This window comes from Saccopteryx leptura, chromosome 5 (assembly GCF_036850995.1).
Source record: "Saccopteryx leptura isolate mSacLep1 chromosome 5, mSacLep1_pri_phased_curated, whole genome shotgun sequence".
Taxonomy (NCBI): domain Eukaryota; kingdom Metazoa; phylum Chordata; class Mammalia; order Chiroptera; family Emballonuridae; genus Saccopteryx; species Saccopteryx leptura.
The window spans coordinates 163757438-163778157 of record NC_089507.1 but is presented as its reverse complement, the minus strand read 5'-3'; the positions used below and the strand labels follow the sequence as shown (position 1 = coordinate 163778157).

Here is a 20720-nt window from a genome sequence, read left to right as displayed (position 1 = left end):
AAAATATGGAATTTGCATCACGTGACCTGAATATGTGCTATTCAGTAGGCACTAGATGTTTGCTTGCTAACTTCAGCTCAATGAGCCATGGTGAATAAGCAAGAAAACACCTACCAGAGAGAAGGGGGCTGAAGGCAGCTGAAGGAAAGGAGTGATGTGATGAGGTGAGCATGTGGAGGGGTCGCAACAGGCAGCAGCCCTTAGGACAGAGAACCCTGAGGAATTTGAGTAACTTGTCCTGCTTCATTTGGGGGGCTGGACATTCTGTTATGGGAGCAATCTTGCCTTTGAGGACCAGGGAGACATTGTCACTGTCCATTATCCCCAGATGCTGCCTAGTGGCGGGAGGCAGGAAACAATTCAGTTCAGATTTTTTTTAGAACACCTACTACATGCAAGGACTTAAAATGCCCACCAACTCTGAGATACCCAGGAATGGAGCTGGAAGTTATCCCCTGGTCTTCATTTGCTTTCATGTGTTTTGTTTTTAAAATTTCAGCACTACATTCTTAATTTTAAAAAGAAGGTTAAGTAAGGGGCCTGACCAGGCGGTGCCGCAGTGGATAGAGCATCAGACTGGGATGCGAAAGACCCAGGTTCGAGACCCCGAGGTCACCAGCTTGAGTGCGGGATCATCTGGTTTGAGCAGACTCATTAGCTTGAGTGCGGGCTCATCTGGTTTGAGCCCAGCTCACCAGCTTGAACCCAAGGTCGCTGGCTTGAGCAAGGGGTTACCGCGGTCAAGGCACATATGAGAAAGCAATCAATGAACAACTAAGGTGTCACAACAAAAACTAATGATTGATGCTTCTCATCTCTCTGTTCCCCCAAAAAAGAAGGTTAAGGGTATTAAATTTATAAATTGGTTGCTTAGTTGTGTTTTTTTTTTTTTAAATACACGTTTGATTTTGCAATAATTGAAGATTTACATAAAAGTTGCCAAGATTTGGGCTATGTGGGACTAGACAGCTCCCAAATAGCCTTCGCCCAGTTGTCCCTGGTGTTAACACCTTCCATTACCATGTCCCTTCGTCACAACTAGAACATCAACACTGGTACATTACTGGTAACTAAACACCAGGCTGTGTTCTGGTTCCACTAGTTTTTCCACTAATTTTCTGTTTCAGCCTCAAATCCAGGATACTACATTACATTTAGTGGTTTTTCAAGATAGGAGTTAACTCAGTGGTATTATTCTTGTACAAATTTTGCAAGAAGAGTTTAAACTTTTTAAGCTAGTCAATTGAACTGGCCTGAAAAAATTAAACTCTGATTTTTTCATACTAATTTGCAAATAAAACATACACACAGGCACAGCCCCCCAAACCCGTACGTTTTAATTGTAATTTATTGTCCATAATACGTTAGAGACAGAAACCATCAATTATGTTTATTATATTTGTGTGTTGTAATGGCACAATCGCTTTCCTATATATTCTTCTTAGTACTGGAAAATAAAGTCTGGAGCCAGCCAAGATAAGAACGGGGAGAAGGTTTTTACACTTGACCTTAGCTAAAAGGCCTTGATGAAGCAACGGGGGGCGGGGATGTTTTTTAAACACGGACACGCACTTGCTAATTTGTAAGGACAATCGTCTTAAGACCGCCTGCCTTCCTCTCCACCAAAACGAGAAGACAGACGACCCAGATGGGACTCGAACCCACAATCCCCAGCTCCGGAGGCTGATGCCTTATCCATTAGGCCACTGGGTCACCACGAAGAATTCACTCTCTCCACGTCCTCTTACGCGATGTCATCATCGCGCCCCGCCCCTGCGCTTGGCGTAAGCAGCGTGTATGTTGGGTGCCGCCCCCCAAGGCGGCGGCGTGCGCCTGCGCCCTCCTACGCCCTTGGCCTGGACTTCAGACCCGCCGTGGTGCGCTATCGCGTGGCTCTCCTGGCGTCTCTGCTGCGGACGGCGTTCTCGCCAGCGGGCGGTCGCCTCCTGTCTGCTGCAGTTTTGTAAGCTTCTCAACCTTGGCTGCGCGTGACGCCCATTTGGGGCACTTGAAGCGTTTCTTTGCCTGTGCTCGCCTCCTTGTACTTCTGTTTATCTGTAGGGGCCTGGGCGTCTGCATTTTGTCAAGTTTCCGTGTATTGTGCCTTCCTTTGCCCCTGGCGTTAATTAAGAACCTCCCTCAGAGCCTGAATCCCTTCCTTCTCTTTCTTTCCCCCGTTTGTATGATGTATATATATTCATTTGATAATTAGGTTCTGTGGGTTGTTGGGGAGGCTCCAGGCTCAACAGGCTTTTCTTGAACTCCGCCCTTCTACCCCGCGCTCATCTACATCTAGTTTTCCTCCTCTTCTCTGTCCTCAGGGTTCAAGGGTTACTGGATGGTGACATAGGTCAATGCAGCCCTCGCACTCTCCCACAACAATATCAAATTTTCAACTAAGTTACAGAACAGCCGGCATTTAGAACTGCCTGAAATCAAGCTAAAGGATAGTCCTCTATCTAATGAAGGATTTACAGAAGAGGCCGCGTTGAGACTGGTAGGAGGGGTGGGGACACTAACTGCTTGGTTCGCCACCCACATGTCGAATAAAGATTGGGAGGGATAGCTTTGCTGCTGAGGTTTCTCTCTGAGGAGCAAGGGCTCCAGCCCCATGCTAGGCCCTTGGTGCTTAAGATGGTCCTAAATTTTCTCAGACAAACAGCATCTGGCCTCGGGGTGCCTTGTACCTCTTACTAAGTGGCCCCAGGCCCAGCATGGCTAGCAGCAGCTGGCCTTGGTTCACATTTGGCCTCACCTGGGCTCCTCCAAACCCAGCACAAGTAGCAACCATGTGCAGGTCACTTTTTTGTAGCTCATGCCGGGTAGTTCTGGGCAGAACACAGATGGCAGCTGACCTTGGCCTGCACCTCCTGGGAGGTTCCAGAGCCAGCACACCTAGAGGAGAGCTTCAGACCACATCAAAGCACCACCCAGTTAACTTCCACAAGCAACACACTCAAGGGTTGGACTCTGTGGGTACCTTAACTCCCCTGAAGTCCTGCCTTGTGGGGGAGGCCCATGCACAACTGACCCTCCATGGTGGTCAGTGATATCTCTCCCAGTGATGTGCCAACAGCAATCAAGGCTCAATTACAACAGGAGGGTGAGCACAGCCCTCACAAGGAGGGGAGAAGGGCACATCTGGACCCTAAAGAACACCTACTATGTAAGGCCACTCGACCAAGCTGGAAGATGCGGCAATTCTACCTGATATGTAGAAACAAATGTAGGAAGGCTGCCAAAAACAATATACTGCTCGCAAAAATTAGGGGGTATTTTTTTTTTTACAGAGACAGAGAGAGTCAGAGTAGGGGATAGACAGGGACAGACAGACAGGAACGGAGAGATGAGAAGCATCAATCATTAGTTTTTCGTTGCGCATTGTGACACCTTACGTTGTTCATTGATTGCTTTCTCATATGTGCTTTGACCATGGGCCTTCAGCAGACCGAATAACCCCTTGCTGGAGCCAGCGACCTTGGGTCCGAGCTGGCGTGCTTTTTGCTCAAGCCAGCTGAGCCCGTGCTCAAACTGGCAACCTCGGGGTCTCGAATCTGGGTCTTCCACATCCCAGTCTGACGCTCTATCCACTGCGCCACCGCCTGGTCAGGCTAGGGGGTATTTTATAGCTTCGTATTCATTTTGAAATATCCCTTAATTTTTGTGAGTAGTGTGTATCTCAAACAAACAGAGCAAAACTCCACGAAAAGAACTAAACAAAATGGAGACAAGCAATCTACTAGATGTAAAGTTTAAAACACGGGTTATAGGGATGCTTAATAAACTTAGAACTTCAACAGCATAAAGAAAGCATGAAAACCATAAAAAAGAACCAGTCAGAAATAAAGGATGGATTAACTGGAACAAAGAATAATTTATAGGGAACCAAGAGTAGAGTAGATGAAGTTGAGAATCAATTCAGCAATTTGGAATATAAAGAAACAACAACCCCCACACCAAATCAGAACAGCAGAAAGGAAAAAGAATCCAAAAAATGTGAGGATAATGTAGGAAGCCTCTGGGACAACATCAAATGCACCAACATTCACATTGTGGAAGGAGAAGAGAGAGCAAGAAATTGAAAACCTATTTGAAAAGTGGCCGAAAACTTCCCTAACTTAGTAAAGGAAATAGACATACAAGTCCAGGAAGTGCAGAAGGTCCCAAACAAGTTGAACCCAAAGAGGTGCATATAAGACACATCATAATTGCCTGACCAGGTGGTGGCGCAGTGGATAGAGCGTCAGACTGGGATGCGGATGACTCAGGTTCAAGACCCCCGAGGTCACCAGCTTGAGCACGGGCTCATCTGGGTTGAGCAAAGCTCACCAGCTTGGACCCAAGGTCTCTGGCTTGAGCAAGGGGTTACTCAGTCTGCTGAAGGCCCACGGTCAAGGCACATATGAGAAAGCAATCAATGAACAACTAAGGTGTTGCAACGAAAAACTGATAATTATTGCTTCTCATCTTAGTTCCTGTCTGTCTGTCCCTATCTGACTCTCTCTCTGTCTCTGTAAAAAAAAAAAAAAAAAAAAGACACATCATAATTAAAGTGCAAAAGATTAAAGGCAGAATCTTTTTTTTTTTTTTTTTTTTGTATTTTTCTGAAGCTGGAAATGGGGAGGCAGTCAGACAGACTCCTGCATGCACCCTACCGGGATCCACCCGGCACGCCCACCAGGGAGCGATGCTCTGCCCATCCCGGGCGTTGCTCTGTTGCGACCAGAGCCACTCCAGCGCCCGGGGCAGAGGCCAAGGAGCCATCCCCAGCGCCCCGGCCATCTTTTGCTCCAATGGAGCCTCAGCTGCGGAAGGGGAAGAGACAGAGAGAAAGTAGAGGGGGAGGGGTGGAGAAGCAGATGGGCGCTTCTCCTGTGTGCCCTGGCTGGGAATCGAACCCTGTGTGACTTCCATACTCTATGCCAATACTCTACTGCTGAGCTAGCCGGTCAGGGATTGTAAGAATTTTTAATTGTACTACCTCTTGACCTTGCATACACATCTTTTTAATATTTTGTGCGAGAAGCGGAAAGTATGCATGAATCTCTTCTGCATACCAAAATACAGTGGTGGTCTCTGTAAACATTTGTGTGATGCTTGAGTTGCAGGCTAAACTAGCTGCTTTTTCACTCTAACAGTTTTTTTTAATAGTATTTAAATTTTTATTTATTGATTGATTTTTGAGGGAGAGGAAGGGGGAGAGAAAGAAAAATAGGAACATCGATCTGTTCCCATATGTGCCCAGGCATCAAATCAACAACCTCTGCACTTTGGGACAACCTACTGAGCCTTTGTGCCAGGACAGTTTCATTTCTTTTTAATTTAACTTATTGATTTTAGAGAGTGAGGAAGGGAGAGTGAGAGAGATAGAAACATCGATCTGTTTTTGTATGTGCCCTGACTAACCAAGCTATCTGACCAGGGATTGAACAGTTTTTACATGAAAGTGACAAGCTGAGATGATTCAGATTTGCTCACACTTGGGTTTGCTTTTCAGGAGCTGTTCCATTCTCATGCTGACATCATCACAGCACACAGTCCTGTGGAAGAGAAAGGAAATCTCATTCTCAAAGGCTTTTTTTTTTTTTTTTGTATTTTTCTGAAGCTGGAAATGGGGAGAGACAGACAGACTCCCGCATGCGCCCGACCGGGATCCACCCTGCACGCCTACCAGGGGGCGATGCTCTGTCCCTCCGGGGCGTCGCTTTGTTGCAACCAGAGACACTGTAGCACCTGGGGCAGAGGCCAAGGAGCCATCCCCAGCGCCTGGGCCATCTTTGCTCCAATGGAGCCTCGCTGCGGGAGGAGAAGAGAGAGACAGAGAGGAAGGAGAGGGGGAGGGGTGGAGAAGCAGATGGGCCCCTCTCCTGTGTGCCCTGGCTGGGAATCGAACCCGGGACTTCTGCACGCCAGGCCGACGCTCTACCACTGAGCCAACCAGCCAGGGCTCTCACAGGCTTTTATTGAACTGTTATATCTTTTTTTGCCCCTCCCCCACTGTGTCATATCTTTATCCCTAAACTACTCCTTGTGCCTGAGTTGTGGAATGGACTGATTGTCCTAGGCCAGATACCCTCTCAGGAATCTCCAAACTACAATAGTTAAGAGTGCCGGGTGTATGACCAGGGCAACCTTGTATCTTTCAAAGGTAACTTTCACTTTTCACATTATATTTCTGTTTCAGGTTGCTTTTCGGTGCAAGCATAGAGTAGTGGTGGAGAGCATGCCTGGGTCCTGGAACCATACAGCCTGTGTCTGCGAACCTGGACAAGTGTCTTGACCACTTGTGATTAAGCCTTCTCTTTTATGAAATGGAACAGAGAATAATACTGCCTCATAGAGTTGTGAAGTTTAAATGTATTAATCTGTGAAAAACACTTGAAAATTTATGGGCATATAGTACTTAATATTTTCAAGCAAAAGAAAACCAAAGGGAAGTGTATTGGCTGGTATAATTGCAAAGTTGTATAATTGCAAACTTCAGAGGTAGGGTATGCAGTTGATCAGTTTTCCTGTTTTTTTCCACAATTGTCCTATTCAGATTTCTAGGACTCACATCCCTCAGTTCAGAACAGAGCCTCCTTTCCTACCTCCAATCATTAAACAAACAACTCAACCTTTCCAACTGGATGCATTTAGGTCACATGCCTGTCCCTGCACCATTCACATTAGCCCTGCAGTGACTGGTTTAGGGATGAATTCTTTCCACGGTTTTGCATTTAGGGGATAGGATTATGCTAATTGCGTAGGTGGGAGTAAATCAACCTCCTATGAACCTCATAGTTGCTACACAATGAGTGGGGCTGGCATAAATGCCAGCAAGAATGAACAATATTCAATGTCTGAATGTATACACACCATATTTCCCCAGGTATAAGATGCACCTTTTCTCGAAAAATTTGGGGTCTAAAAACTGGGTGCGTCTTATACAGTGGTTGTAGATTTTTTTGGTTTGCATTTCCATAGATGGAACTGAGGAAGAGGCAATGTATGAAGACAGTGATTAGTCATCAGACACAGATGAGGACAAGCTAATAGATGGGAGTTTGACAGTAATGAGGAGTTGTATGAATTTTATGATGAATAAAACCTGAGTTCAATAACTTTATGTAATACATTATATTTTCAAATTTTGGGCCCCAAAATTAAGGTGTGTCTTATACATGGGAACGTCTTATACATGGGGAAATACAGTAGTTAAAAATATATATGTGGCCTGACCAGGCGGTGGCGCAGTGGATAGAGCGTCGGACTGGGATGCGGAGGACCCAGGTTCGAGACCCCAGCATCGCCAGCTTGAGCACAGGCTCATCTGCTTTGAGCAAAGCTCACCAGCTTGGACTGAAGGTCCCTGGCTCAAGCAAGGGGTTACTCGGTCTGCTGTAGCCCCACGGTCAAGGTACATATGAGAAAGCAATCAATGAACAACTAAGGTGTCCAACAACAACAACAAAATATATATATACATATATATATATGTTTGTGTGTGTATACATATAAAACTTTTCTAAAAAATACACATCTTAGAACACAGAAAAATTGCAGAAAGAAAACAAAAGGGCTCATAATCCTGATGTCCTGATAACCATCATTTGTACTTAAAATAAATGTACATGGCAAGAAAATGCAAACATTTTATTCAGAAACGTATAAAATAACAGCACAGAACATTACCGGCCGGATTAGTAAAATTTGAACACAGACTATGTACAGGAGTTGGCAAAGGTAGGTTTACAGTTGTAACTACGTGAAAGTTTATTCTTGTATTTATTCTTGTATGTTTTGTATTACAACTGTAAATTTACTTTTCCTACGCTTTATATGATACATACAGAGAGAGGGAGGGAGAGAAGGAAATGTGGCAAAATGTGAACATTTGGTAAATCTGGGTAAAGATACGCAATTCTGTATTTAAAATTATTTAAGTGTCTGACCTGTGGAGGTGCAGTGGATAAAGCGTCGACCTGGAAATGCTGAGGTCGCCGGTTAGAAACCCTGGGCTTGCCTGGTCAAGGCACATAATGGGAGTTGATGCTTCCAGCTCCTACCCCCTTCTCTCTGTCTCGCTCTCCTCTCTCTCTTCTCTCTAAAAATGAATAAATAAATAAATAAATAAAATTATTTAAGCCTGACCTGTGGTGGCGCAATGGATCAAGTGTGGACCTGGAATGCTGAGGTCGCCAGTTCAAAACCCTGGGCTTGCCAGGCCAAGGCACAAATGGGAGTTGATGCTTCCTGCTCCTCCCCCCCTTCTCTATCTCTCTCTGTCTCTCTTCTCTAAAATGAATAAATTAAAAAAATTATTTAAAAATAAGAGTGTATAGAGAAAGAGGCATAATAAACCTTTTCTTACCATATTCTTAGTTTCTATGCAGTCTTTGATGATTCAATTTTTAAAAAACGTCCCACAAAATCAGCTTTGTCCCTCCCCTTCCACAATGGCCAGAATCCCACCCCCAACCCGCCAAGTTCCTCCTGTGAAATATGCATAGCAATATGTTTGTATATCAGTAAGGTGACCAATCGTACTTTTTTAGGGAGGACAGTCCTTTTAAGTTCCGTCGTCCCTCGAAAAGTGTCCTCTTACATGTCCTCCTTTTTGATATTGGAGGACTAATCTGTAAATGTCCGTATTCAATCGATTCAGTCGATCCATTGCGTTTGATGTGACGTATTTGTATCTAAATGAGTCCTTTTTTCTTACAATTATTAAAAATTAACAGGCATGTAAGCATGATTACAATATAAAATATTACAAATGTTTTTATTATGCATTTATCATATTATAGTGTATTGTTAAAATTAATAAAATGTTTATTTTATTTACGATATTTTCTTCATTTTTGTCCTTTTCATTGTAAAAAAGTCACCTTAATATCAACATTTATAAAGAAACTGATTTGGGGAATCATCTGTAGTACTCTGTAAGAAAACTGCCAAGGAGAGCCGCCAGCGCCTTGACACGAAAGCGCAAACCCTTTGCCAAAGCCAATCCCAGGCTGAAGCCCGAACTTCAGGCGCTATATGCCAGGACTTAGAATCCTCTTCCTAGGAACCGCTAGGTGCTCTGGGATTGCCCGACCACGCCCTCATCTCGCGATGCTATCCTCTTTTTCCGCAAGGCCCTATGACCCTACCCAATGTGTTTTTCAAATTCACCAATAGACGCACAGTGTCGGCTCGAACCAGCCAATAGGAATGCGGAGCCACCGGGAAATTTAAATCACGCCGGCCGGCAGCACGAGCCACACCGTCTTGGGGTGAGATCTACGGCGGTCGTTCTCCGAGCAACCGAAGTGCGAACTGCGCTCCTCTCCGCCGTCTGTGACAGCGGGAGCCGGCTGTGGAGGTACGAGCTCGGTCGCCATCGCGCCGGAGAGGTCACGGGCGGGGCCTCCGGCCGTGCTCTGCTCGCGGCGGGCGGGAGGGAAGGCCCGGTGTCCGCGTCTGGCCTGGCCTGGCCTGGCCTGGTCCTTCTTCATCGATGAGGCCTACCCGGCGTCGTTCGTTGACGCGGGGGCTGTTCGGCGAAGCGGGTCCCTGGGCGTTAGGCCGCCGAGACGCCGCGAACCCCAGCGGGAGCCTTGGCGTCTCGTGACCCGGAGAATGAGAGAGAGGAGGGCCCAAGTCCCGGGCGGGGGCCCGGCGTCCTGGTCCCTAATCTACGGGCTTCCGATGCATCTCCCCGGGGTGGCTGGCCGGGGGACAGAGCGGTGATGGAAGTGGGAAAAACTACCTCGTAGGGTCTGGGTCGGCTGTGTCCGTTTCGTAAACTAACCGTAATGGAATAAAGATCCATGGAAAGGAGCCCTTGTACTTTGGTCGAGTTGTGGAGATTCCTCTTTATCCGCGTCTGAATGATGTCAGCTCATACCAACCTGATTTAAGAGGATCACTCGAAATTCCGGGAAATGGAAATGTTGTCGGGATGCTGAAGATGGAGAATGGCGTCGCAGATGTTCAGGGTGCACAGAAAATGTAATGGGAGACCTTAGAATGCCATAATGAATCTACTTTTTCTTTTAATTTTCAAATGTGCCCAGTTTGGCCATTAAAAGACCAGAGGATCTTCCTATATGGCACCGGGGACCTAGATTTTTATCTGTAAGCCCAGTTTCCCTACTTTGTCTGGAGTTAACTGTATGTGGGCTGTGTCTATCTTTGTGTCTACAGCTGTGTTAGCCATGACTTGGGGCAAGTCGGAATTTTGAGCTATGCTCTAAGCTTCTAGTACACACAAGATTAAAAAATAATTACTATGAAAAAGTATTGTGAGCAATCTATTAATGCCCTTCTTACTGGCAAAGCAAAATGATCAAAGGGAAATTTTTTTCTCTCCCCCCATCTTCCAGCTTTCTTTCTTTGTCTCAAACCATGTCCACCAATGAGAATGCTAATTCACCAGCTGCTCGCCTTAACAGATTCAAGAACAAGGGGAAAGACAGTACAGTGAGTACCTTCTGTGGCTTTCATATGGTATTTTTTAAATGGAAAGATATTTGGGAAGGGAATTTGCAGGGGGAAAAAAAGCCCTCACTTTACAACAAAACCTGAGATGGTAGGTGAAATGATGTGTTCTCTTTTTTCAAGGAAATGAGGCGTCGCCGAATAGAAGTCAATGTGGAGCTGAGGAAAGCTAAGAAGGATGACCAGATGCTGAAAAGGAGAAATGTGAGCTCGTTTCCTGATGATGTTACTTCTCCACTGCAGGAGAACCGCAACAACCAGGTAAGTGTATTTTAGCGAATGAATTATGGTAAACCCAGAAAACCAGTATGGGATTTTAATGTTTAAAAAACATTTCTTGCCTTATGAAATCTGAAGATTTTTTTCTACTGGTCTGAATCAGTAATTATTGATGGGTTGTTAACCTGTCTACTCTCCATAATCTACTGAAGCTGATTCCAAGGTCTTTAGCTGTAATCTCCCTTCAGCTTTCTCTGCATTTACAACTGCCAGCTCAGTAACTTGACCTGGCTGGTTCCAGTACCAACTGAAAATGTGTCCAGAACCAGCCACTTTCTGGCCTATTTCTAGCTCTCTATTTTTCTTGTTTGAGAGCTGTTCTACATATAGAAAATGAGTGTTTAATTAAGAGGCAAAATTAAATGTTGGGCTAAGAAACATTTAGTAGCTAATTTTAAACCCAAAAATATCTTTATAATGGCAAAGAGGAATTTTGTTATTTATATTTAAAAACTGGTAATTGAAAAATTACACTGTTTTTGTAGGGTACCGTAAATTGGTCTGTTGAGGACATTGTCAAAGGCATAAATAGCAACAATTTGGAAAACCAGCTCCAAGCTACTCAGGCTGCGAGGTATGTCTTGTCAATTGTCGACCTGGAATGCTGAGGTCACCAGTTTGAAACCCTGGGCTTGCCCCTTCAAGGCACATATGAGAAACAGTCAGTGAACAACTGAAGTGAAGCAGCTCTTGAGTTGATACTTCTTGCTCCACCTCCCTCCCTCCCTCTCTCCTCTCTATGTAAAAATCAATAAGTCTTTAGAAAAACAAAAAAATAAATTAGCCCTTTTAGATTTTTTTGGTGAGAAAGAGACAGATAGATGATGTGAATAATAGTTAAGCCAGCCTTAAGCCTATTTTCATTGGAATTTTTGTTAAAGTGGTGTTTTGAGTCAGTGGCAGGGAAAGGAATTGATCAGGAAGTGGGATTGAAACATTCATTTAGAGTGGTACATTTATTCATTTATTTATTTTTGAATGTTTGTTTTACTGATTTAGAGAGAGGAAGGGAAAGAGACAGTCAGAAACATTAGTCTGTTCCTGTATGTGCCCTGACTGGGGATCAAACCAGCAACCTCTGTGCTTCAGGACGATGTGCTAACCAGCTGAGCTATCCGGCCAGGGCTAGAGTGGTACATTCATTTAGAAAAAAATATATTTAGACTCTTTCATCACTTATAAATATTTGTGACATCCATCACAGAAAGGTTAATAATTTCTGTAGTTTGACATTGTAGAAAGTCTAAATGACAAGCAAAGAAAAGATACTTAATCTCACTTGGTCACGGAAACAAATTAACAATGAGTGTATAACTGTCAGAGTAGCAAAGTTTTAAAAGACTGACATGATCTAAAGTAGATTTTTTGCAAGGATGCAGAGAGGAAGTTAATCTGCATTACTGGTAATATTTGGATTTTGGAAATAGGTAATAAAAGACATATGAGTTAGCATACAACTACTCTTGTTCAGCTCCTTTTATTTTATTTTATTTTATTTATTTATTTATTTATTTATTTTCATTTTTCTGAAGCTGGAAACAGGGAGAGACAGTCAGACAGACTCCCGCATGCGCCCGACCGGGATCCACCCGGCACGCCCACCAGGGGCGACGCTCTGCCCACCAGGGGGCGATGCTCTGCCCATCCTGGGCGTCGCCATGTTGCGACCAGAGCCACTCTAGCGCCTGAGGCAGAGGCCACAGAGCCATCCTCAGCGCCCGGGCCATCTTTGCTCCAATGGAGCCTTGGCTGCGGGAGGGGAAGAGAGAGACAGAGAGGAAAGCGCGGCGGAGGGGTGGAGAAGCAAATGGGCGCTTCTCCTGTGTGCCCTGGCCGGGAATCGAACCCGGGTCCTCCGCACGCTAGGCCGACGCTCTACCGCTGAGCCAACCGGCCAGGGCTGTTCAGCTCCTTTTAAATTCCAACGTATCAATGTTTAGTGCTTTACTATAAAAGGTTGTTTAGAAAGTTCTATATTCATGAGTTGCATTTGTAATTGGTTTTTACAAAAACTTCATTTGTTAATCACCTTCAACTTTTGTTTTCTCTTTTTGCTCACCCTTAGGAAACTGCTTTCTAGGGAAAAACAACCACCCATAGACAACATAATCCGGGCTGGTTTGATTCCCAAATTTGTGTCCTTCCTGGGCAGAACTGATTGTAGTCCGATTCAGTTTGAGTCTGCTTGGGCCCTCACTAACATTGCTTCTGGGACATCGGAGCAGACTAAGGCTGTAGTAGATGGAGGTGCTATCCCAGCATTTATTTCTCTGTTGGCATCTCCCCATGCTCACATCAGTGAACAAGCCGTATGGGCTCTAGGAAACATTGCAGGTATTTGGCATTTTAAATTCTTTTGATAGGATGTGTCTAATCATGCTGAGGTTGGGAGAAGTGCCTTGATTTATGTAATAGTGAGATTTGTGTCAAGTTTTGAACTTGCTTTCTTCCAGGGCCTAGTAGGTGTGAAAGTGGCATCTTAAGTAAAGGAATTCCTGAGAAAGTTGTTTTTAGGACATGGGTGCACTGAGTCACTGAACACTGATGGTACTGGAAAAGTAGATGGGATTAACTTTGCCCTTTTTTCAGGTGATGGCTCACTTTTCCGAGACTTGGTTATCAAGTATGGTGCGGTCGATCCACTGTTGGCTCTTCTTGCAGTTCCTGATATGTCATCTTTAGCAGTAAGTTACTGACATAAATTCCTCATGGATTCTAATTTTCCCACCTCCTCAAAAAACGAGACTTTTCATTGCATTTCTCTTTTCCTTCAGTGTGGTTACTTACGTAATCTTACCTGGACACTTTCAAACCTTTGTCGCAACAAGAATCCTGCACCCCCGTTAGAAGCTGTTGAGCAGATTCTTCCTACTTTAGTTCGTCTCCTTCACCATGATGATCCGGAAGTATTAGCAGATAGCTGCTGGGCCATTTCCTACCTTACTGATGGTCCAAATGAACGGATTGAAATGGTTGTGAAAACTGGCGTTGTGCCACAACTTGTGAAGCTTCTAGGAGTTACTGACTTGCCAATTGTGGTAAGTTGTTAATTTGCAGATGAGATCATAACATAAAGAACATGATCAGTTTATACTAATGTTGACATAGTGCCTGTTTTAGGCCATGATGAGCCTATTACTTGTCAAAACTATTGGAATATAGAGTGTTTGAGTAATATTGTAAAAAATAAAAGACAACTGTCAGCATAACATTTTTTTTTTTTTTTTTTTTTTTTGCCTTTTCAGACTCCTGCACTAAGAGCCATAGGAAATATTGTCACTGGGACAGATGAACAGACTCAGGTTGTAATAGATGCAGGAGCACTTGCCGCCTTTCCTAGCCTTCTAATGAACTCCAAAACTAATATTCAGAAGGAAGCTACATGGACAATGTCAAACATCACTGCTGGTCGCCAGGACCAGATACAGCAAGTTGTAAATCATGGATTAGTTCCATTCCTCATTGTTGTTCTCTCTAAGGTAATGAAGTCTTGGGCCTTTTTAATTAATTAATTTATTTATTTACTTATTTTTTACAGAGTCAGAGAGAGGGATAGATAGGGACAGACAGGAATGGAGAGAGATGAGAAGCATCAATCATTAGTTTTTCATTGTGCGTTGCAACACCTTAGTTGTTCATTGATTGCTTTCTCATGTGCCTTGACCACGGGCCTTCAGCAGACCGAGTAACCCCTTGCTCGAGCCAGTGACCTTGGGTCAAGCTGGTGGGCTTTTTTGCTCAAACCAGATGAGCTCGCTCTCAAGCTGGTGACCTCGGGGTCTCAAACCTGGGTCCTCCTCATCCCAGTCCAACACTCTATCCACTGCACCACTGCCTGGTCAGGCAAGTCTTGGGCCTTAATCAGAGGATTGTTAGTATTTATGGACAGGCATTTGGTAGAGCTGTACTTGATAAGATTCTCAATGTACCAATGTTGGGTTCAGCCATTCTGAAGTAAACCTGTTTCTTCATGCTTATTAGGCAGACTTTAAGACACAGAAAGAAGCTGTATGGGCTGTGACCAACTATACAAGTGGTGGAACGGTTGAACAGATTGTATACCTCGTTCATTGTGGCATAATAGAACCATTGATGAACCTCTTAACTGTGAAAGACACCAAAATTGTTCTGGTTATTCTGGATGCCATTTCAAACATCTTTCAGGTAGGTCTTAACAAGGTGGCATTTGTTTGTAAATGGGCTGATAATTGGCTTACTATTTAGACTAGGTAGAGGGCAGCTAAGTTTACTCAAACCTGTTTATGTGGGCCACACTTTTGGTAAAAGACGTGACAGAGATTAAAAGAGATAAAAAGATGACAGGTACCTGATGTGACCTGAAATCAAGTCTGTATGTGGACACTATTCACTCCTATTTGACAAAAATCTCTTAATTTCCTACTGAATTTTGGTGAAATTAAATTTGACTTATCTAATTATACTTTATTCCTAACTGATCTAAACATGCAAGCATATGGCAGTTTGTCATAGTGATTGATGGTAGGTAGGTCCCACTCAACAACTTTACACTTCTGATTATGGCTATTTTTCTGTACAAAAGTTAAGTGTAGAATAATGATCTCTGGTGTATCCATCAACCAATATAAATTGTCAATGTTTGACCTGTTTATTGTCCTACTTCCCCTTACCTAAGCCTCCTAAATTGTTTTGAAACAAATTATTTCATCTTTAAATATTTATTTATCTCCTAAAAGTTGAGGACTTTTGTTCTCTTCCCCCCCCCCCCCAAGTTAGAAGCAGGGAGACAGACAGACTCCCTCATGTGCCCAACCAGGATCCACCCGGCATGCCCACCAGGGGGCGATGCTCCGTGTGGCCTGAGCCATTCTAGCGCCTGAGGCGGAAGCCATGGAACTGACCTCAGTGCAGGGGCCAACTTTGCTCCCATGGAGCCTTGGCTGTGGGAGAGGGAGAGGGGGAACGGTAGAGAAGCAGATGGGCATGTCTCCTTGTGCCGTGCCTGGGAATCAAACCGGGACTTCCACATGCCAGGCGGATGCTGAGCCAACTGACCAGTGCTAAAAGTGAAGACTTTAAAAAAAAAAAAAATCTAACCACAACATTCTTATACCTAATAAATTCTTTTTGATACCTACAAATAGGGAAATTTGTATTGTTGCACCACAGGCCATATTGGCCCTTAAGACAGTGGTTCTCCGCCTTGACTACATTTTGGGATTATTTGGGGTGCTCTCACAAAACAAAAAATGTTCTGTTTCCATCTCAGAGCGATTGAACTTGGATATAGTGGCATTTTCGAGTGCCCAGGTGGTAGTGATGAACAGAAAAGGCTGAGAACTGTTCCAAGATCTTTATGCCCAAAAGCTACAGAAGTAGTTGCTAAGAGCAAGTACAGATCCTGGTCACCTTGAATTTAAAAAAATTAGTTTTTATCATAGAGTTGTTGAATTGTCAATTATTTCTGTCTGGTATATATTAGTACTCAAACATAGATACTGGTTTCTTCTTTAAAATATATAGAGTATATATAGGTCAGAGTATATATAAGTCAGTAAACTTGGAATTTTTTTTAGGCTGCTGAGAAACTAGGTGAAACTGAGAAACTTAGCATAATGATTGAAGAATGTGGAGGTTTGGACAAAATTGAAGCTCTACAAAACCATGAAAATGAGTCTGTGTACAAAGCTGCGTTAAACTTGATTGAGAAATATTTCTCTGTAGAGGTGAGTAACCTGGTAATTATAAAAACTTGGAAAGTAGACATTTAAGGTCAAGTCCATAGACTTTTTTTTCTTAGTTTTTATATAAGCCCTGTACCTTTGTTAAATACAGTATAGCAGAATATTAGTTTAAGTGGTATATAATGTACCTATTTGCTTCTCAAATGTTTGGCTTGATAATATAATCTTGTTAACTTGAGATTTTTTTTTTTTAGATCACCAGTTTACTTTTTTGGGGGAAGATTTTATATATTGATTTTATGGGAGTAATGGATGGGGAACTAGAAGTAGTTATTTCACTGTAGCAGCAGTCCGTTGGTTGCTTGTCGTATATGCCTTGACTGGGCAAGCCAATTTACTTTCAAATGAATAGCCTTAGGAATATTACAATGGAGTTTGGAGAAGTAGGTCAACCCCACGGCCATACTCTGGGCCAAATAGGCAGTTTTCTCCTTGCCTATTAGTGACAGGTAGAGAAGAAAATCCCTATTTTTCTGTTACCACAGTAGCATTTTTTTTAAGTGAGAGGAGGAGAGATAGTGAGACAGACTCCTGCATGTGCCTCTAAAGGGAACCACCTGGCAACCCCATCTGGGGTTGATGCTTGAGTACTGAGCTATTTTTAGTGCCTAAGCCTGATGCTCAGACTAGCAGAGCTATCTTCAGCACCTGGGTCCACATTGGACAATCAAGCCACTGGCTATGGGAGGGAAAGAGGGAGAGAAGGGGGAAAGGAAAGGGTGGAAAAGCAGATGGTCACGTCTCCTGTGTTCCCTAACCCAACCTGGACTTCCCTACGCCAGGCTGATGTTCTAGCCACTGACCAGCACAACAGTGGCATTTTTTTTTCTTTTTTTTTAAAAGCTGGAAACGGGGAGAGACAGTCAGACGGACTCCCGCATGCGCCCGACCGGGATCCACCTGGCACGCCCACCAGGGGGCGATGCTCTGCCGCGACCAGAGCCACTCTAGCGCCTGGGGCAGAGGCCAAGGAGCCATCCCCAGCGCCCGGGCCATCTTTGCTCCAATGGAGCCTTGGCTGCAGGAGGGGAAGAAAGAGACAGAGAGGAAGGAGGGGGTGGGGATGGAGAAGCAAATGGGCGCTTCTCCTATGTGCCCTGGCTGGGAATCGAACCCGGGTCCCCTGCACGCCAGGCCGACGCTCTATCGCTGAGCCAACCGGCCAGGGCCAACAGTGGCATTTTTTTTAACCCATTCAGAACCTTCACCTCCCAGGAACTAATGAATTGGTATGTTTTGGCGCCCCCCCTCCACTATTTCAAATATGGTAGAGGATTAAAGAGGAAATACACAGATGAAGACTTTTAAAAATAAATACAGACTTCTAGGCATGCTTCTGCTTAAAAATATGATACATATATGAGGTTATAGTGTTGTTTTTTCAATTTTTCCAGGAAGAGGAAGATCATAATGTTGTACCAGAAACTACCGCCGATGGCTATGCGTTCCAAGTCCAGGACGCCACTTCTGGAACCTTTAACTTTTAGATTGTGCAGCTGAGGCATAGAAGTTGTTTGTTATCTACTATGTCTGGTACCAGTTTGTCTCACTGTTTCTCTACTAAGAACTCTTTTTAAATGTGGTTTGTTATTGTAGCACTTTTTACAACGAAACTATACTTGAACAGTTCCAAACTGTACATACTGTATGAAGCTTCTCCTCTCAGTGGGTTTCCTATTTCTATGTGAAATTTCATATCTTGCAGTGTCCTGTAAATAAAGATTAAATTCCACCATTTCGTTACTTAACCATGCCTGTTTTGGTGTACAATTTAGAGCTCTTAGGTTGCAAATAAAGCATAACAGAATCAAAACTATGTGACTAGTTAGAAGTGTAGTTCTGGTTACAGACATCATTTGATGTGTGGTTTATGATATCATCAAGGATACAGGGGAAACTTTTCCTGCCTGCTTCTGAGTTCTGGCTTTGCTCTAGGCTGCTTCACCTCTTGGTAATAATGGTAGTTGGCATTTCAAGACTACCCATTTCACACCAGCCAGAAAAGATTTTTTCAGTTTTCACAGAAGAATGAATAAAATTTCCCAGAAGCCCTCAGCCAGTGTTCTCAAGTTTCAGTGGTCAGGGAGATGCAAAAAAATCTTGATCGTGAGCCTCTGAGAGTTGCAAGAGAAATCATTATTCCCAAACGTTAAGGCTGAAAGTGATTTGAAGGCTGCACTGTGGCATCTCCCGCAAAGTTTATTGGAAGTTTATTTGGTAAGGGATTGGGGTCCAACTATAATATTCTTTTAGCTTAACCCCCAGGTGCTCCTCGCATAGATTCCATTTTGAAAGCCACTATAAGGAATAGCTTTGCTGTTTGAATAAGAAGTGGAGCCTGACCAGGCGGTGGTGCAGTGGATAGACTGGCATGTGGAAGGACCCAGGTTCGAGACCCTGAGGTTGCCAGCTTGAGCGTGGGCTCATCTGGCTTGAGCAAAAAAAATCACCAGCTTGGACCCAAGGTCGATGGCCCGAGCAAGGGGTTACTCTGCTGAAGGCAATCAATGAACAACTAAGGTGTCGCAACGAAAAACTGATGATGCTTCTCATCTCTCTCCATTCCTGTCTGTCCTTATCTATCCCTCCCTCTGACTCTCTCTCTCTGTCCCTTTAAAAAAAAATTAAAAAGGGGGAAAAAATTTAAAAAAATGGATTGGGGTGGGGTGGGGCGTGGCAGCGTGGGAGTAACCTATAAGTCTTAGGAAAAAGTAAATGATCTGAGTGAGGAGCACTGTCTTGTTTCTACCTTTTGGATTAGTAGAAAAGTGATGAGCCAAGCCTCCACTGAACTGACAGCCTTGGCTGCCTCTCTTCCCCACAGAAGATAAAAAATTATGGTGGTAGAAGTAGGGATTTGGGTTGAAACTATAAAGTGATGTGTACTTTCCAATTTGGGCCTGTCATGAGTGCATCTGCAAAGAAGAGAGGCCAGAAGAAGGGCCTGTATACCACCAAGGTAGTGACCAGAAACCACCAAAATTCACTTACAAACCTTCTCAAGAATAGTGCTGCTCAGAGATACAGAAATTTGCCTTGAAGGAGATGGGAGGTCCAGGTGCATGCATTGACAGCAGGCTCAAAGCTGTCTGCGCCAAAGGAATAAGGGATGTCCCACACTGCATGTGGATACAGTGTCCAGAAAACAATGAAGATGAAGATTTGCCAAACAAGTTTTTATATATTGGTCACCTACATACCTGTCACCACTTCCAGAAATCTTAAAATTATGTGGATGAGAACTAACTGCTGATTGTTGAATAAAGTTACAAAACTGCAAAAAAGGATGATTTATGACCTTTAAGGGACGGGCACTGTATTCACTAAGATAAGATAGTTTTTCAAGTCAGTAGTTATATCTAATGTAACAAATTTCCACTTACCATATTTCCCCATGTATTAGATGTACCTTTTTCCTGAAAAATTTGGGGTCTAAAAACTGGGTGCATCTTATACAGTGGTTATAGGTTTTTTACTTGCATTTCCTGCTTTTTCGCTCGGATGAGGAGCTGTATGAATTTTATGATGAATAAAACTATCAATAGTTCAATAACTTGATGTAAAACTTTTTTTTTCAAGTTTCAGGCCCCAAAATTAAGATGTGTCTTATACATGGGTAAATACGATATCTAAGTGGTAAGGATATACTTCCCCCAGTTCATCAACATACATGTAAATACATTAAATTTTATTTTCATTGATTTGAGAGAAGCATCAACTTGTTACACTTAGTTTGTTACACTTAGTCATGCACTCATTGGTTGCTTGTATGTGCCCAGGGATCGAACCTGTGACCTTGGTGTACCGTATTTCACTCCTATATCTACTGAACCACTTGATCAAGGCCCATAGATCTTTTTTTCCCTTTTAAGAGGAGGGGAGATAGACTCCCACATGTTCCCCAACCAGGATCCACCTAGCAATCCCCATCTGGGGCCAATATTTGAATCAACAGCTATATTTACCAGGCTGATGCTCCAGATGAACTGAGAACGGGGAGAGGGATGTGGTTGCTTCTCTTGTGTGCCCTGACTGGGAATCAAACCTGGGATGTCCATATGCTGGGCCAACGCTCTATATATCCACTGAGCTAACTGGCCAGAGCCCATACATAGATACATTTTTAAGGAAATAAAAAAAAGTCACTTTAATTTGTTACTTTTCATTTTGAAAGGTCATTACAGTATTTGCAAAACTCAATGAGAAAAAATGCCATTAATGTCATATCCTGAGAACCACTGAGAAATGTCA

General features: G+C 43.6%; 1 protein-coding gene, 1 long non-coding RNA gene and 1 other non-coding gene across 3 annotated transcripts; 2 read left to right on the top strand and 1 right to left on the bottom strand.

Moving 5' to 3' along the window:
* Positions 1–1640: 1640 nt before the first annotated feature.
* TRNAR-CCG (transfer RNA arginine (anticodon CCG)) lies at positions 1641–1713 on the bottom strand. The gene has a single exon. It is a non-coding gene; the product is annotated as a tRNA-Arg (tRNA).
* Positions 1714–1842: 129 nt separating this feature from the next.
* On the top strand, positions 1843–7857 carry LOC136406423 (uncharacterized). Its single transcript, XR_010751672.1, has 3 exons — positions 1843–1963; positions 2322–2497; positions 5498–7857. It is a non-coding gene; the product is annotated as an uncharacterized lncRNA (long non-coding RNA).
* A 1340-nt stretch (positions 7858–9197) lies between these two features.
* On the top strand, positions 9198–18204 carry KPNA2 (karyopherin subunit alpha 2). The gene is made up of 11 exons (XM_066386483.1): positions 9198–9349; positions 10353–10449; positions 10591–10728; positions 11232–11320; positions 12812–13080; positions 13336–13430; positions 13521–13784; positions 13992–14225; positions 14728–14910; positions 16302–16451; positions 17864–18204. The coding sequence occupies exons 2-11, from the start codon at positions 10375–10377 to the stop codon at positions 17954–17956; spliced, it is 1590 nt and encodes a 529-aa protein (XP_066242580.1). The 5' UTR covers positions 9198–9349; positions 10353–10374; the 3' UTR covers positions 17957–18204.
* The last annotated feature ends 2516 nt before the right edge of the window (positions 18205–20720 follow it).

Excerpts from the sequence above, each read along its gene's own strand:
- KPNA2 (XM_066386483.1), top strand. The coding sequence starts at position 10,375 with ATGTCCACCAATGAGAATGCTAATTCACCAGCTGCTCGCCTTAACAGA. Across the intron at positions 10,450-10,590 it reads ACAAGGGGAAAGACAGTACA|GAAATGAGGCGTCGCCGAAT; the intron begins GTGAGTACCTTC and ends TCTTTTTTCAAG. Across the intron at positions 14,911-16,301 it reads CCATTTCAAACATCTTTCAG|GCTGCTGAGAAACTAGGTGA; the intron begins GTAGGTCTTAAC and ends AATTTTTTTTAG.